The sequence below is a fragment of the Phragmites australis genome, chromosome 5 (genome assembly GCF_958298935.1).
Source record: "Phragmites australis chromosome 5, lpPhrAust1.1, whole genome shotgun sequence".
In the NCBI taxonomy this organism is placed as follows: domain Eukaryota; kingdom Viridiplantae; phylum Streptophyta; class Magnoliopsida; order Poales; family Poaceae; genus Phragmites; species Phragmites australis.
The window spans coordinates 44564202-44581336 of record NC_084925.1 but is presented as its reverse complement, the minus strand read 5'-3'; the positions used below and the strand labels follow the sequence as shown (position 1 = coordinate 44581336).

The 17135-nt window shown below is 41.7% G+C and overlaps 1 protein-coding gene across 1 annotated transcript; it reads left to right on the top strand.

Moving 5' to 3' along the window:
• Positions 1 to 12182: 12182 nt before the first annotated feature.
• LOC133919932 (20 kDa chaperonin, chloroplastic-like) lies at positions 12183 to 14794 on the top strand. Its single transcript, XM_062364503.1, has 5 exons — positions 12183 to 12423; positions 13033 to 13212; positions 13842 to 13997; positions 14128 to 14205; positions 14408 to 14794. Exons 1-5 carry the CDS (start codon positions 12247 to 12249, stop codon positions 14579 to 14581), a joined length of 765 nt encoding a protein of 254 aa, XP_062220487.1. The 5' UTR covers positions 12183 to 12246; the 3' UTR covers positions 14582 to 14794.
• Positions 14795 to 17135: the final 2341 nt, after the last annotated feature.

The following is a 17135-nucleotide window of genomic DNA, read 5'->3' as shown; positions in this document are numbered from 1 at the left end:
TATGATGAATACTCCAACATATGTGCAAGTGTAGGCTGCAATCATGGCTATGGTGAATACTCCAACATATGTGCACACTGTTGCTGCGCAGACATAAAGGTACCTGTAGGCATTTAGGAACAGAACTGGTTAGCGAACAGTGAAAACCATATGTAGCATACAAAATAGTAGATGCATTATATCCTATAATAATTCTATTTAGGATAAACGTTTCAACCAGTGAAAACATTCTGGTCACCAACAACAACAATAAAGATTTTGTTACGATAGACATGAAATCTATAAGATTTAATTAAAAAGATGATGAGAAAATAATAATAATGATAAAGATACTAGTAATAGTAAAAAATAAAGTAATACTATATAAGGAGATTGAAGTATAAGTTATGATTTAGCATGTGAATTGCTAATTTTTACGTGTTTCTATCCGTAAATAATTCTTAGAAAATATTCTATTTCTTCAAATTCCTCCTCACAGATTTTTTCCATATTAGATTTTATTGACCTCTATCTCTCCTCACATTGCACCTCGAAAACATTCTGGTCACATCTACTATTTATCTGTCGTTGAAGAAGACTGGGAAAACAATAACCAGGTACCATTTTCTTGCAGCATACGATGCTTACAAAGAAACCATATCATACACCAGTATACTAAAAGATTAAACATTGCACTCCATCTGTAAACTGAGAATGAGAATCAGTTGATAATTAAACACCATTATTTTATTTGTCTTCTAGTGTTCTAGTGTAGTTGCAGTCACTTGTTTTTTTAAGAAGCAAAGACCTCGGCTTATATTAAAAACCAATAAAAAAATCAAGAAATATAACACGGAAAAAAGAAGAAGAAGATGAGGTGTGAGGAATCATTCAAATATTATTCTAACTAATCATTAGAACGATTATTTACTTAATCACAACTATTATGATTAATCAGAATACCATCCTGATAATCTCGGTACGTATTTTATGCTCAAGATCAAAACACATGCATTTTCAACATGTAGCATCACAACAAATCTTAAGAAAGAGCGAGTAATTAAATTATATTACAAGTTCTTAAGCATTAAACCATTTACAATAAAAAATTAGAGAAATTACGTAGCAGAAAAGTAACATCTATCAACACCAAAAGCTAGGTAAAGTCATATGAGCTTAGGCTCCACCTAAAAGCACACCACATGAGTAATTTACACTACTCATTCCCGCCACCTACATCGGTGTGCGTGAATTAACCAAACACGAGCTCCTCCTCACCGGTAGAACCTAAAAAAGTAGCGTGGGTATGAATATACTCGCAAGACTTAATTCATAATGGGTACATATAATAGTCCGACTCCAAGGAGAATGTATTAATGTATTAGCAAGGAATCAACCACATGGTTAATTAAATTTTATAAGCAAAATACGACTTGATATACACATGTGAGCTTCTATATTTAACCACAGATATCATTCTGTTCCATAATTATTACAAGAATACATGTATCTAGAACCATAATAAACATATATGTAAATAGGATCGACTCAACCGTAACTCAATATGTCATACCACAACATCCCATATTCGCGACTCATGACCGATGTGGATGGACAGAAACATGCTCATGACCGAGAGTGAGGCAATTCAAATTATTCTTACACCTTGCAGGGAGTACAATTTTACCCACATGACCCAGGTTCATCCTCTTGGCCCTCGAGATAACTTTTATCATACCCGGAACTACTCAATTGCACATGTCCCTGTATCATCGGGGTTATCGCGAGCGTGTCCCGGACACCTCTGGCTTCGCGCTACCTTGCTTCTCCTTTATTTTTCTTACATATCATAGGACCGCAAGGTAAGCGTCAGTACGACATATGATACTTAGCTCATTGGTCTATTATCCGAATATGTGGTTGTACGAAAAGTGTTAAAGCCAACGACACCGACGAACGGTGCTTAAATGATGCAAGCGGTCTATGACATCCGAGCTCCTCTCTCGACCTACCCCTAGCACCGCCCACATCTCGTCCCATCCTCGCATATCATACAACCCACATCATTGTTATTGTGTCTGTAAACAATAAGTAAGTCCTAAGTTCACGAACAACGACTGAACCATTGCTCGACTTCTACCGATAACCTAAGCATCCCTAAGCCTATCGAACAAACTTGTAAGTTAGATATCAACAATATTATCAAGGCTACAAGGATATAAATAATCAACATCTCAATGTAGAGATAGTGCAATTCATCAACATAGGTTCTACCAATCTCAACTCGACAATGGACTCACTACTCATGCAAACGTACATAAAACATAATTTATTAAGTTATACAATACGAGATCCAAACTAGTAGGTTGAGTATGTTTAGATACTTATTTTGCTGCTCTGGCGGTTGTCTGATACTCCCGGCATAACACTCACAGAACTCTGGTAGATTGGTTTCGCCTTCGCTCACTTGGACCATCGACGTAACGCTCTCTAAATGAATCAAGAATGCATTACAAAAATAATAAAATGATGAAAAAGTGTGCATATGGTGCATGTTTGAAAATTAAAAGAGCGTCGCGCTTCAAAAATATTTGCAAAAGACCACTAAATGATTAGGGTTCTGAAGTTTGAAACCCCGAATAAAGTAACATAAGTGCATATAGCTTTAAGTGACTAGTGGTCAGACCGGTGTTGAAGTGATGGTCAGACCGCCAGTGTGAAGATGGTTTTGGCCTCTAGCGGTCGGATTGATGGTATATCGGTGGTCAGACCACCGTTTAGCGGTCAGACCATGAGATCCTACTGGCGCCACTTTGCGGGGCCGCCGATGAAGGCTCCGACGAGGTTTTCGACTATGAAGGGTACCAAAATGCTCTATGGGACCAGTGGAGTGCTTCTAAAGTGATTTGAACAATATTCACCGAGCTAAACTCAAAATACCCCATGGATAAGCCCTAGTCTAGGTTGAACTTGGGTCCATACGACATGTGGATTGACTCAAGCTTGGAAATAATGGGAAAAGGGTAAGGGATGCCTCACCTTAGGGTAGGGAAGATTTCTATTGGAGGGGGTCACTTTGGGGAAACTCCGATTTGGAGATCGAACTCTAGGGTGGTTTCAGGTTTGAGGTGGATGAACTCGCATGGAAACTTCACCGACAACAAGGGAGCAGAGGATGAGCTCGAGGAAGCCTTCGGGGAGCTTGAGGAAGTCCCCTCCGTCGATCTTTGGTCATCGTGGGCATCAAGGTGGTCTCTCTCTCTCTTGGTGTGGGTGAAGGGGAGAGAGAGAGAGAGAGAGAGAGAGAGAGAGAGAGAGAGAGAGAGAGAGAGAGAGAGAGAGAGAGTTGATCGACTTGCTTAAGTAGAGCCTCTACGCTGTAGCTGTCAGACCGTGGGAAGTATCGGTCACACTGTGGCAAGCCTACATGGTTGCCCCCTGGCGGTCAGACCGCGGGGAATTTCGATCAGACAGCGAGAAGGGTATGTTGCTGAAATTTCCTAATTTTCTTCTGTTTCTATTCTTCTTCATCTCTAAGGCATTTAGGTTTTTTTTTTCTAAAGAGCTCTAAACTACCTCCAAGTACTTTTGAAACATATTTAAACTCAAGTTATCAAATGAATACGCATAAACATAATGCCATGATGATTATGAATGCTTAATCACGTGATTAGCGTTTTGGGACATGACATGGGGAATCTAGCTTGCCAGACCTAGACTGAGCTACCAAAGTGTGCTAGCGCACCAAAAGCGAAAAAACATCGGATAGAAGCTATCCTATTACAACAAGAGTCCAGGAGCCCTAAATCTCATAAACATCTGAAGGTGGGCTCTCAACAAAAGTGAATTCACACATCCACTCTTTGATCCTCATTCCATTCACTTTGAGCTTGTCATCTTCTTTGAGCAGGGAGTTCCAATTATGAACAAAGGAGATAACGAGGTATAAGACTTCATGAGGCTTGTTTGGAAACTTCATCTCGATCATCATTTTGTTTCTGGATTGCCATAACGCCCACGCAAGACTTGCAAAAAGGAAGACGCCTAGTTTTTGAGAATTTTTGAAAAGGCCATGTAGCCAACTCGCCCATAAGTCAGCCATTGAGCACGGGTAACCATTCCATCCAAAAATCTCACTCAAGGCGCTCCAAATGCACTGAGCAATTACACAACCAAAGAAAAATATATTTGATATTTTTTGGTTTACCGCACATGTTACATATATCACTCCCTTTCCACCCCCTTTTCTTAAGATAGGTGACTACATGATGCTTATTATGTATCATTTGCCAAAGAAACACTTTAATTCTAAGGGGGAGTTGACAACTCCAAATGTCCTGAGCCCCCCCTGCTAGGAACACCCTCAAAGGTGAGAAACCTATATAAGGATTTAGTGGTGAATCTCTTTGATTTATCTAAAGTCCAGAGGACCTCATCCCGCCTCTCACTGAACACATTGTAATTTATTCATTAGATCTCCCCACTGAGACATGTCCCTCTCAACAAGGCTTCTTGAAGTGAATGTCCCAATTTTCATTAGACTAGCATTCAGAAACTAAAATATCTTGATGAGCACTTATGCAGAAAAGACTAGGATATTGGATTTTTAGAGGTGTATCTCCTAGCCACACATCCTTCCAGAAGAAAACACTCTTTTCATTATTCATTTTGTAAGTGGCCCCCTACTGGAACAGATGCTTGAACTTGTGCAATCCTTATTAAAAAAGAGAGGTGCCTTGTTGTTTTGAGGTGAAGAAATTAGCCTCTGGTATATATTTGGCCTTGAGCAACTGACACCAAGTGTCTTCAGGTCCAGAACAGATTTCCTGATCTATTTGACAAGTAAGAACTTATTCATGATCATAGTGTTCAAAATGCCAAGATCCCATAGTCTTTCAACCAACAGATAGCCTCCCATTTGGCCATATGGTACTTGTTCCTATTTTTAGCCCCTCTCTAGAAAAATCTTGATCTAATTGTGTCCATCTTGCTGTGAGCTGCAGCAAGCAAATGGTAAAGACCCATAGTATACATGGGGAGGCTAGTTAGACAAGAATTTGTTAGGATCAATCTACTCGCAAAAGTTAGATTTTTTTGCCTCTCCAAGGATCCAGTCTGTTAACCATTTTGGTGAGAATCCCAGAGCGAGTATGCATCCCCAGCCGATGGTCAGCAATAGGAATGCCCAGATACTCTAGAGGGAGGTGGCCCAGCTGATAGTTCAACATATATGCCACTTTTTCTTGATCTCCTTGATCCATTCCAAAAGCATAGTCCTCACTCTTGTGGAAGTTGATCTTTAGCCCAGATAGCCACCCAAAGTAGTATATAATGATTTTTAGATTGAGGATTGAGTTGTCAGATCCATTAGTTATTAGAATGGTGTCATCGGTGTATTGAATGTGGGTGATCCCATGAGGTAGTAGTTGACCAACCACTCCCTAGATGAGGCCCTTATTTTTTGCTTTAGCCATTAAAGCATTAAACACATCTGCTGCAATATTAAAGAGAATAGGGGACATGGGATCCCCTTGCCTCAAGCCTTGAAAGTTTCTGAAGTATGCCCCCCTTTGGCCATTTATATTTATGCAAACTCTGCCTCCCCTGACAAATTGCATGACCCAAACAGTCCAGACTGAAGGGAAACCTTTTCCATTCATCACTTTTTCAAGGAAAGTCCACTTAATCTTATCATAAGCTTTCTCAAAGTTAATTTTTACCATCACACCTTTCTGTTTGGTCCTTTTCATCTCATGAATTACCTCATGCAGGATAACAACCCCTTGAAGAATATTTCTCTCCTTAATAAAGGCTGTTTGACTAGAACCAATAACCTCCTTGACTACGGGGATAATTCTATTATTGAGAGCTTTAGTAAACCCCTTATAATCTACATTCAGAAAGCAGATAGGTTTATACTACTTAATGTTGTTGGCCTCCTTGACTTTAGGAATTAGGGTGATGACCCTATAGTTGAGCCTTTTTAAATCTAGCCTGCTTGCATGGAGATCCTGGAACATCTCCAAGATGTTATCTTTAACCCATTTCCAAAAGACCTTAAAACGGTAGAAGTAAAGCCATTGGGACCAGTGTCAGAGTCTCCTTTCATTTCTTTAAATGCTATCTCAATCTCCTGGACTGAGAAAGGTTGAACCAAAGCTGCCTTGGTCTCCTCTGACATGCTATTGTGGTTATCCAAAAGGATGCTGAGAGCCTTAGCCCCTCCCTGGAGCTTTGTCCAAATAGTTGTTTATAAAAAGCATAAACATGATCTATGATCTGGTCATGAGTGTTGATCTGCCCCTGATCAGTGTCTAAGGAGAGAATCAGGTTCTTCCTCCTCCTTTCATTGGCTAGCATATGAAAAAAATCTAGTATTAGAGTCCTACTCTCTAACCAAAGTGTTTCCACACCTCTCTTTCCAGAAGGTTTCCTCCATGGCCAGTATTTTCTCTAGGTCCCTTTCCATTTTAAACGTTCACTCTTCAGTATTCAGTCCCTCGTATTCTGCCTTTGCATCCAAACCAGACAGCTAAGCCATAATATCCACCTTTGTTTTCCTCTGTTCTCCCCTCTGTTGTCTCTGCCACCCTCTCATGAACTGTCTGGCAGCACATAGGCTTCTATGCCAATTGTCCAAAGAGTAGCCATTTATAGGTTTCCCGACCTTCTTGTCCTCTCATCTATCACAAACAAGTTTTTTAAAATTGTCATGTAGCAGTCACTATTTCTCAAAAGTGAAGTACTTGCGCCTCTGAAGGCTAGCATCACCAGAAAAAAGGAAGATAGGGCTATGATATGACCCCACCCTAGTCAGGCTCCATGCATGACAGAGGGGGAAAAGATCTTCCTAATCACTTGAGATCAGAAATCTGTCTAGATTAATCATAACAGGGTATGTCCCCTCTTATTGATCCAAGTGTACTTAAGGCCAGTCCTTTTCACTTCTCTTAATCGGAACTTTCCAATAAAGCTATTGAAGAGATCCGTCAGATAATCACTGTTGTCATTTATCTTATCATGAACATATCGAATTAAGTTAAAGTCACCTCCCACTACTAAGGGAAGCAACACCATGTCATAAATACCCTCCAGTTCTTGAATGAAATCCTTGGACATGCTATGATCAACAGGTCCATGCACTGTGATCAACTCACATCTCAAGTTAGATGTTCTCACCCTAACAGTGACTTTAATACAAAATTGAAAAATCTCACAATTCTCTAACTCCAAAAGATCTTCCTTGACACCAACTAGAATCCCTACAGAATGACCTTGGACATGTAGGACTCCCCAAGAAAAGCTCTCATTCCCAACAATCTCCTTGAGTTCCTTAGTTGTGAACTCTTTCTTCATAGTTTTCCCGAATCCCTATAATGTCTACTTTTTCTTAAAAGATGTAATCCTTAATTTGTTTTCTCGTTACTATTTTCCCAAGCCCTCTAGCATTCCAAAGCAGAATCCTCATTTGTGTATTTTAGAGTGACTGCCTCTCCCTTTCCTAGTCACAGGACCACTACTTGTGGCCTGGTAGGTTTCTGAGATAGATATTTCAATTGTTCTATCAGAGTTATCTATAGCCTCTATGGTCATTTCCTGTTCCAAGCTGTGGATCAAAGCAATGTCTTTTCCACCTCATTTCTGAAGGTAAGTTTTATAGTTTGCTTCATCAATAGCCTCCCTAGTTGTCTCCTCAGCTTTGATGGCATCAATGTGAACATCTATATTATCTACCTCTATATCTAAATCAGCAATAACACCATCAATATTTTCATTGGGAACATTATTTAGAATAGTAAATTGGTTAGGGCTTCAAGAAGTACCTTCAGTCATATTCTTGGCCTGAACCCTCTTCATGGCCTTTGCATGGATAGAGACACCATCTTTAGGGATCCTTGAACCGGCTCTAACAGCAATCGCAGGGGTCTTCTTCTTTACAACCCTTCTCTTCTTTCCTTTGGATGCAGTAGCCCACCCTTGGGTGTTTACATCTTCTTCAGATTTGTAACTGTTCAGTGAGAGGTTGTCAAAATCCTCTGCATCATCTCCTTGGGTCCCTTCCATTGCCCCTCCTTGAGGCAAATCTCTTTCACCAGATGTATATGGAGGTAAGTTTAAGGTTTGAAACGTAAGTGTGGGAAGGACTTCAGTAGGCTTTTGAGCTTCAGGCCCCTCCGCCACAAGTGTGGTGTCGTCCAAAAAATTATTTTCATCATTTTCTCCTTCCATCCTTTGTAGCTTAGTGTTAAGTGGGCTGAGCATCATTATTTGCTCCTCCTTGAAACTGTTCAGAGTATGGTCATGCTTGTAGTCAATCCCTTGGAAGTCCTCAAGGTCAGTCACCTTGGTCCCCAGAAAAAGACAATGAGCAGTTATTTGGGGGCTAGAGCAATTGACACCTATGTCAAATTTTGGAAGCTCCCCTGGTTCACCTTCCACAGTTCTTTCACCTTGTGTTATTAACAGTCTTGGCATCTCTTCATCCTTTGCAGCCTTGTCTACTTTCAACTCACCTTTGAAGAGGTCATCACCTAGGTTTAATAGGTTCCTTGTGTCCTCTTCATCAGTTACCTCCTTGTTAACTATTAGCTTCCCTTGGAAGGGGTCATAAGATGCTAGAGGAACAATAAGCTTGCATGGTTCAGGAGACAATGGGACCACAATTTGGACTTGTTTGCCTTTTTCCATGGGCTAATGAGGCAAACAATGTTTTTCTTAGCCTTGTCCCCTCCCTCAGTTGCATTTGTGTCTCCCATCCTTGAGTCCTCCTCAAACTCAGTCATTCGATCCTCATTAGAGCCTTTATCTTTATCCTCATCTGGCTTATCTAGTTTTGAAGGACTATCCTTAGAGGATTTATCATTAAAACATTCCATGACATATCTGATCAAATACCCTTCCCCCATTGAAACATATCTCTATGAAATTTCTGATCTTGCGGGAGTCTTTGCAGAATACCATTACTCTGACAGGGTCATCCTTTAACGACTTTACTTCATCCACCACCACAGGTTCAGCTACCAAGGTTTCTTTAACAGATTCCACATCCTTGATAAATGCAGGTATCCCATATATTTTAGTCCAGGTGGTCTTGAGGACATCAATAATGCCTAGGACCTTCCCATTCTTACTGATTTTCATCTTGAGCTTGTGAATGGCCAACTCCACATAATTGATTCTTGAGAAGGTATCCAGGGATTCTTTGTTAGGGAAGACGACCATGAACTCATTATCAATCAACTTTCTTACTTTTTAATCCCATTTAGGTTCTATGAGATGTTTCAGCTTAGCCTCAATCTTTTCTGTTGTGGCCTCCCCCTTGAGGACTGTCAGCAAGGCAATAGTGTGAAAGATCTGAGATTTCTCAATAGGAATGTGCATAGAATAAAACCCCAATTTTTGGGTAGAAAAACCATACATCCAGATTTTCCTTGCTTTTCTAGATCCAGTGGCACAATCAACTACCATATGATCGGATAGCTTACATTTGTACCAGACTGGTTCGTTGGTGGAATAAGCCTGATGATGCCCTTCCATTTGACATCTAAAACATCTGATCTTCTCGACGGGTTATCTTGGATTGCCTTGTTTACCTTTGTGGGTTTGGCAGGATGGACCCCATTGATGGTGTCCACTTGCTTGCCACTCTCCAGCTATGTCCTCATGCCTAATCTCCTGTCGAACACGCTGGCCACCTTGGCCAGCGTCAGATCTAGAGTTGCCTCCGCCAAGCCCTCGACCTCTATGGCCTGCCTGTAATTTTAGTGTTCCCAAATCCCCTGGCTCGACCTCCATAGCTGCGGTATGACAGATCTTCTCTTGACGACATACGAGAACTCCCGCGATCTTGTTGAACTCCCATGCTCCGTTGGAGCTTGTGATGCAGATCCTTCTCCCGTTGTAGATCTCCCCCCCAAGATGTTCGTCTTCATCCACCCAGTCTTCATCTTGCCGTCGCTTGCCCCACACCTTTCCTTGGTCTTGTTCTGCGCGCCTCGCCATGGATCCCTCTTTCACTACTTGAGCAAAAGAGGGAACCACCAGCTGGGGAGAGTCTCCTCTACTGACCTTCTTCAGGTCGAGAGTGAATCGCCTGATCTCTGCTCATGTCATTGGGAACCCTAACCCACGCGCAATGGAGATTTTTGGGATCTAAATCCAGGGGTGCGGAGTCAGGTTAACAAGTGGGCGTAAATATCTCTGTGATAATATCCACATAGTATTGGGTTTGGGAGCCCATACTCCTTCGGCGGATTTCGGTCTAAGTGGCCTAGCTGACCCGAAGCTTTCCGGCCCGGGTCTAAGTGGCCTAATAGCCAATCTTTTCCAAACTCACTAGAGCCTTCTTGATGTCTCGTGTCCCCCTCCCGGCAACCTCACCGAAAACCTCATCGTGGACCTCGCTGGAATTGGACCCGAAATAGACTTGAATCCTTGTCATCACTCTGTAGGGGAATTTCCACATTGGATCTCCCCCCTGAAGAACACCCCCCCCCTGAAGAAGGGATTTGCTCAACTGCTCTCTCCAAATCCTCCGCCACTTTCCTCAGCTCAATGACCTCTGCCTCCCATGGTGCTGGTACAAACAAGCTATCTCGGATTTCTAATGTTCGTTTACTCCTCTCTACATGAAGCACCCATTTAGGTTCTGATGGCGGTAGAGGTGGATTCCTTAGGGCATGAAGGATTTCGTGTTCCATACACCTGAAATCTTCCTCACGTTTAACTAGAGACCCAAGACTCGCTCTGGAAGTGGCCCTAGCCTCAGCCCCCTTCACTGTCAAATAATCAATCTGAGGCAGAGATGACGTAGCCACGCTTGCTTTCACAGTCTCCAGAATCGCCCTGTGCATCAGCGACCCTCCCCCGTGAGCCACATGGCTATCATCATCACCACCGCGCTCATAGGTATCCACCTAGCCGCTGCCACACGGCCCCCCTTGGTCGCCGCCTACGTGCAGCTCCCGCATCACTCAACTAAGAGTGTCCAGGTCATCACGGACATTGGATCTGGAACTGGATTGATCGATGCGAGGACGGAGGGCACGAAGGACGGAGGAGAGCCTGTCGACGGCGATGAGTATCGAAGATCAGGTGCTCCTCCCCTCATCAACGCCGGCAGCGAGCCGGAGAAGGAGGAGAGGTACCGGATCTGGCTTGAAATTGATGGTCGTCTGGAAATCACCTCTAGGTACTGTAGCAGGCGCCTCTAGATATTTTGCTAGTTCTCTCACCACTTGTTTTGATTTCTAAAATATAAACAAATGAAAAACCACATGTAGAAGGAAAGCACCAAACGAAGATATAGAAGTGATCCAAACATTTGTTTGTAAGGCTTTTCTTGGATACTTACTTTGGTGAAAATACGCTCCAAACAAACAAGTGGTTCCTCGTGAGTAGCAAAACAATTGTGTACGAATTAAAGGCAACATAATTAATGAGCAAAGGAAGCAAAGAGGGCAATGTGATCATTTAGTCCAGAATGTAGCCCTAATTTAATTGCTGTGGAGCAGAGATATCACCGCTATCTTTCATTGATATATAAACCACCATACCGAGGTATAACGATAGAGAGGACCCATATGTAATAATGAACATCAGTATACCAAAAAGAACTATGGAGTAATTTGAAATGCCATGTTAAAATTCATTAGTCAAATTAGAAGGAAATGGAAAAAAGGGCATTTGAGAAAGTCTTGGTTAAACTACCGCAGTGCAACCGACACGATGAGGAAACTGACGCAGTGCAGTGAGATGACTGGGCCAAAACTCCTGAGGCCTTATCAACAAGATGATTTTTTTTAGAGTTAGATCATAGTATCCTCTGCAACATATATATATATATTTAAAAAATCATAACTCTTTTGATAGTGTTTTGAATTTTGAAAGCAATATAACAAGTGTTTTTATTTTTTAACATATCATCTGTTGGAAGGGTGGCATCTTTATTTTTTTTAAAGATGTCACATTTTCAACGAGCGTCAGTAGCTTATTTTTGTAATTTTTTCAAACGGATGCCCAGTTTTGCAATTTTTTGATTTTCGAGATATAAAAATAAAAAATCTCCCATTGGCCTGGAATTATTAATGGGCTGCAGAAAGCCCACGAAGACCAGCCCAAATCGTGCGCCACCCGCGGCCCACGAGAAGCGCGGCACCTCTGGGTTAAAGCGCTAGTCCGCCTTGCGCCTTCGCCCCTCGTGACCTCGTCGCTTCCGCTGCTCTTTCTGTAATCTGTGCTATCCGCTAGGGTTTATCTACTCGAGGAATGGCGACGGTGCAACTCTCCGGCGCGGCGATCGGCGCGGCGGCGTTCGCGGGGAAGGGGTCGGCCCCTCTCAACGTGCTACGACTTACGTCGACCGTCGCCGTCGTCGGGGCCCTCCCCGCGCGGCGAGTGCTCCGCGGCCTCGTCGCCAGGGCCGCCACCGTCGTTGCCCCCAAGGTGCTGTCTCCGCGCAATGTAGCTTGATGGCGCAGTGGCGCTGTTGTTTTCACGGGGAATGGGGTAACGGGGTTTGTTATTGGTTATTGTGCGCTGGTTCAAATGTTTTCCAAGGCAGAAGAGCGATGCGCTAAAGTTGACGATGAGAGTGTCGGTGTATGCTGAGTTGCTGACTAGGTTAGCTTGTGTTCAGTGGTGATGGAATAGGGACGGAATGGTTGGAATTGTAAATGCTGTTGTGTTACGGGGATGGTTAGCTCCTGATGGTTAGGAAATCTGAAGGTCTCCATGTGAAGAATTGTCCGTTGTCATTTTGCTTAAGGGGTACATCGGATGAATTATACTGGGTTCAATGTTCTTTGTTGCGATTATTGCTTCATGAAGTGAATTATGGTGGATTATACTAGTATGTTGAAAAGGGCAAAAGTGTTTGAGCTGTAGTTAGCATTTTAGTTGACTCTCCAGTAGTCTAGTTGTGTCCTCATGATTGTTGGTGGGGTATATCTTTTAGACTACTCACCTGGCAAGAATCATCTCATTTGTTTTCGAGAAAGTATTCTTTTATGCTTTGCAGGCGTGAAAAAAATATCTTTCGTTATTCCACTGCAGTATACAACACTCAATCCCTTAGATGATAGGGTGCTTGTAAAGATTAAGTCTTCCGAGGAGAAGACAACCGGTGGAATTTTGCTTCCTTCGACTGCTCAGTCCAAACCTCAGGGTGGTGAAGTAGTCGCCGTCGGAGAGGGAAGAACCATTGGGGATAGGAAGGTGGATGTCAGCATTCAGGTATATTGTTCATTGCAAATGTAAGGTCTTAGATGTATGTAGTTTTTTCTAGTAGAGCTGGTGGACTTTACAGATAGATGGCCCCACGACCCATACGAGCAGGTATAGCTATTCCATTAGCCATTGAAGAACAGAGAAATGATCCCCTTTCAGTACTTTGTATCCCCTGTTCCACCTGAGAATTACCCTTGTGCTGGTTGCTAAATTCCATCAAATCATTTTCAGTTGGCTGCAATAAAAAAGGTATTAATTAAAGTCATGTCTCATGTTCATTCAGTTTTTCTTAGTTTATGAGTAAGAAAATCACGTCTTAAACTAACAGAGTGAGCCTTGTAGCTTTACCAATCTGGAATTATAACTAATCCATTTGGAGGCATGCAGAATCTGGAATTATAACTAATCCATTTGAAGGCATGCTGCAAAGTGCGATATGATGAAGCTGTCAAAGCACTTGTGCTGCCTGTTTGACTCACAATTCTACACATTTCATTGTGTTTCTGTTTCCACGGTTTTGTATGTGTGTTCTGCTGTCATAGTTATTAGTAATACAAGCAAGCTTTGACCTATTGTGGGAAGAAAAGGATATATGTTAATATAGTAAGTGACATGTACATTTGTTACTACTTCAGGTTGGAGCTCAAGTTGTATATTCAAAGTACGCTGGAACTGAGGTGGAGTTGAATGATTCCAACTATCTAATTCTAAAAGAGGATGACATCATAGGTATTCTAGAAACCGATGATGTGAAAGACATGAAGCCTTTGAATGACCGTGTTTTGATCATGGTAGTAATCTCTGTCTTTATTTGTTCTGGGCATCTGATTAAACACATGCTGTATGGTTCTGGTGTCGATTTAGTATGCATGGACATTCAAGTTGAGGTTGTAGCTTACTTACCCTTTTGGTTTCTGATAGGTTGCTGAAGCTGAAGATAAAACTCCAGGTGGTCTATTGCTTACCGAAACTACCAAGGAGAAGCCATCTATTGGAACGGTCAGTGACACGATTCTTTAGTTCTATGTTGACTTTCTTTTTCTTCTTCTTTTGAATGGCTATCATCTATATGTTCCATGGTTCTGAATTGTAATGTTGAACCTATAAACCTAAGTCATGTTAGGACTTAGCTATGTCTCCGCATCTATTCCAAATAAGAGAGACATGCGAGTGAATGACAATATTTGTTGATCGGAGACAGGTTGTAGCTGTTGGTCCAGGCCCCCTGGATGAGGAAGGCAAGAGGAGCCCGTTGTCTGTGTCTGCAGGCAGCAACGTTCTGTACTCCAAATATGCTGGCAGTGAGTTCAAGGGTGCTGATGGCACGAACTACATTGTGCTGCGGGTGTTGGATCTGATGGCCGTCCTCTCATGAGTTTGGTTTGAACAGTAACCTTCAAGCCTCTCTTTCACCAGGTGCAGGCAATGCGCAGCTAGTGTCACGATATCTTCCAGTGGTCACCAACTCACCATTTTGTGGAAACTTGCAGTTTTTTTACTGTTTCCTGGGCAAAACATTCCAAGGCAAAATTTAGTTGCATAAATTAATTTCTTTATTAGCTCTGACCTACGAGCTTCAATCATCAAACTGTTGGTGACTCGCACAGTCGCACGCAATGACGCAAGTTATGGTTCGAGTTTCTAAAGCTTAACAACTCATTTTAGGCGCCAAGATCTTCCAAGATGATCTCAGAATATTTTCCAATGAAAGCCCTAGGTGCTAAATCGGGTCTATGTCTCCAAGCAATTCATTCCCAATTGTTGAATCGTCGTAGGCTTTTGCTTGGATACCATTCATACTCCGTGCTGCGAAGATTTCCTTCTCCGTTTACACCTCCAACTTAGCTTGGTCAACTGAGCTGGGTAAGATGCTGGCACGCGGACGACTCAGAAACGGTTGCTCTCTGCGAGCAACACAAACTTGTCCTGGCTCCACGCACCGCACAGCACATGCACAGTTGTGCCGGTCAGACACGGGCGTCACATCCAGCGTCAAGCCATGGTTCTTCCAATTCTACATTGACCATGGGCATCCAAATTCGATCGCTTCAAGCGAATTCGGTTGTTCACTCAGGCTAGCAAGCTTGGGGTTGAGGAGCTTTGCTTACCAGCCGACCTGACCTGCAACAAAAGGAAAAGGGAAGGGTTTACCAGCTGATGCTGTCACTGTCATGTTACAGTCATGAAATCACTTTTTACCTGTTTGACTGGACCGGATCAGCGTGCAGTGCAGTGCAGTGGAGTCTGGGAAAGAGCAAGCAACAGCGGCTCCAACCTGCGATTTTTTTTTTATTTTAGCCTTTTTAAAACTAATATTTAAATAGTAGCCCGCTGAAACCTAAATTTTTAAAAACTAGTCTATTTTGTCACGCCAAAGTGTCTGGCGTGACTCCCTAACTTAGTCACGCCATATTTATTGGCGTGATCAAAGTAGCTACGCTGGCGGAAACCCTGACGCCTTTACACGTGGGTTTCCGTCAGCCTTTACACGTGGGTTCGACGTGGTAGCCTGAGTCACGCCAAATTGGTCGGCGTGACTCAGGCAAACAGTATTTTCGTGGATGAACAGTGTTTTCAGCGGTTTCAATTGTTTTTTTTCCGCTTTCTCTATTTGAGTAGTGAGGTTGCCGTACTCTAAAATTCATAAAACTTTTTCTGTATGTCCTATAATTCATGATGAATCCATTTTAAAAGGATTCACCTCAATACCCCATCTAGGTTTTAAAATCAAAAACTTCAAAAATAGTTACTTTTAGAAATTCTATTAATTTTAAGGCCTCAAATAAATTCCCAAAAAATGAGAAAATTCACTAATATTCCTCTCATGTGGCGTAATAATTTCTAAAATTATTTTCCAATCCTACGTTACTTGGTGAAAAAGTGAGTTCCTTTGCAATGCTCCATTTATATGCATTTTTATCATTTCATACTATTTAGCCTGGTAAACGCCCTCTAAATAATTAGTAATTATGTTCGATTTTCCTCAAATTTTTTCCAGCGCTTAATGCAACATGTAAAGGTCCTATTTGCAAACATGCACATCCAATAGAGTCATAGAATTTGAATTATTCAATTCGAATGTTGGTATATGTTACAATTTATTCTATAACAATAATACTTAGGTGACTTGTGGAGCGATAAAGAATTGCCATTTGCAGTTTAAACCATACCAAATTTATTGTATGGATAGTTCAGAATATGTTTTAGCTGAATCACACACATGATTTTTAGGAAGATTAATAAACTTTAAATTGCGCATGTTCAAACATGGCTAAGTGCTATGGCTACCCACAGCTTTCGAGACTACAGGGTGAATTAAGCATTTTGAAACATACATTTAAATTAGGAAATAATTTCCAATTTTGTTGAAAGTAGGCAATTGATAACATTAATGTTCTTAGGTTTAAGCCATAAAATATGTTCATCAAGAATCTATACACAATTTAGGTTACATTGAATGAAACAGTGGTAACCATTATCCATGAGTAGTTTAACTGTGGATTGGAATGAGCTATCCGACGGTGATTACACGACAGAGCTTTTAGCATGAAATGACAACACATCTGTCGTGACAAGATTATCCGAATATATTCTGGATGACAAAACAGAAAAGATCCATAGACTTGATTTTGTACTATTGGATCAAGAGGTATCCACAAACATTAGGTACTTTAGAAAAAATAAAAGAGTATACATCATTTACAATAATTTTTTATGCAAATGTATAGGGAAATACAATGGAAGCTCAAGTGCCACAACGCCATGTAGATCAATTGAAGCCACACCTTAGAGAAGGAGTTGTATATTTCATAAAGTTTTTTTAAGTGTTCCCAGCTAAGAATAATTATCGAGCAGTTGACCACATATACATGATAAAATTTAAGGGTCACACTGAGGTAATTGAATTCCCTTGTGCTTCTCCAACGTTC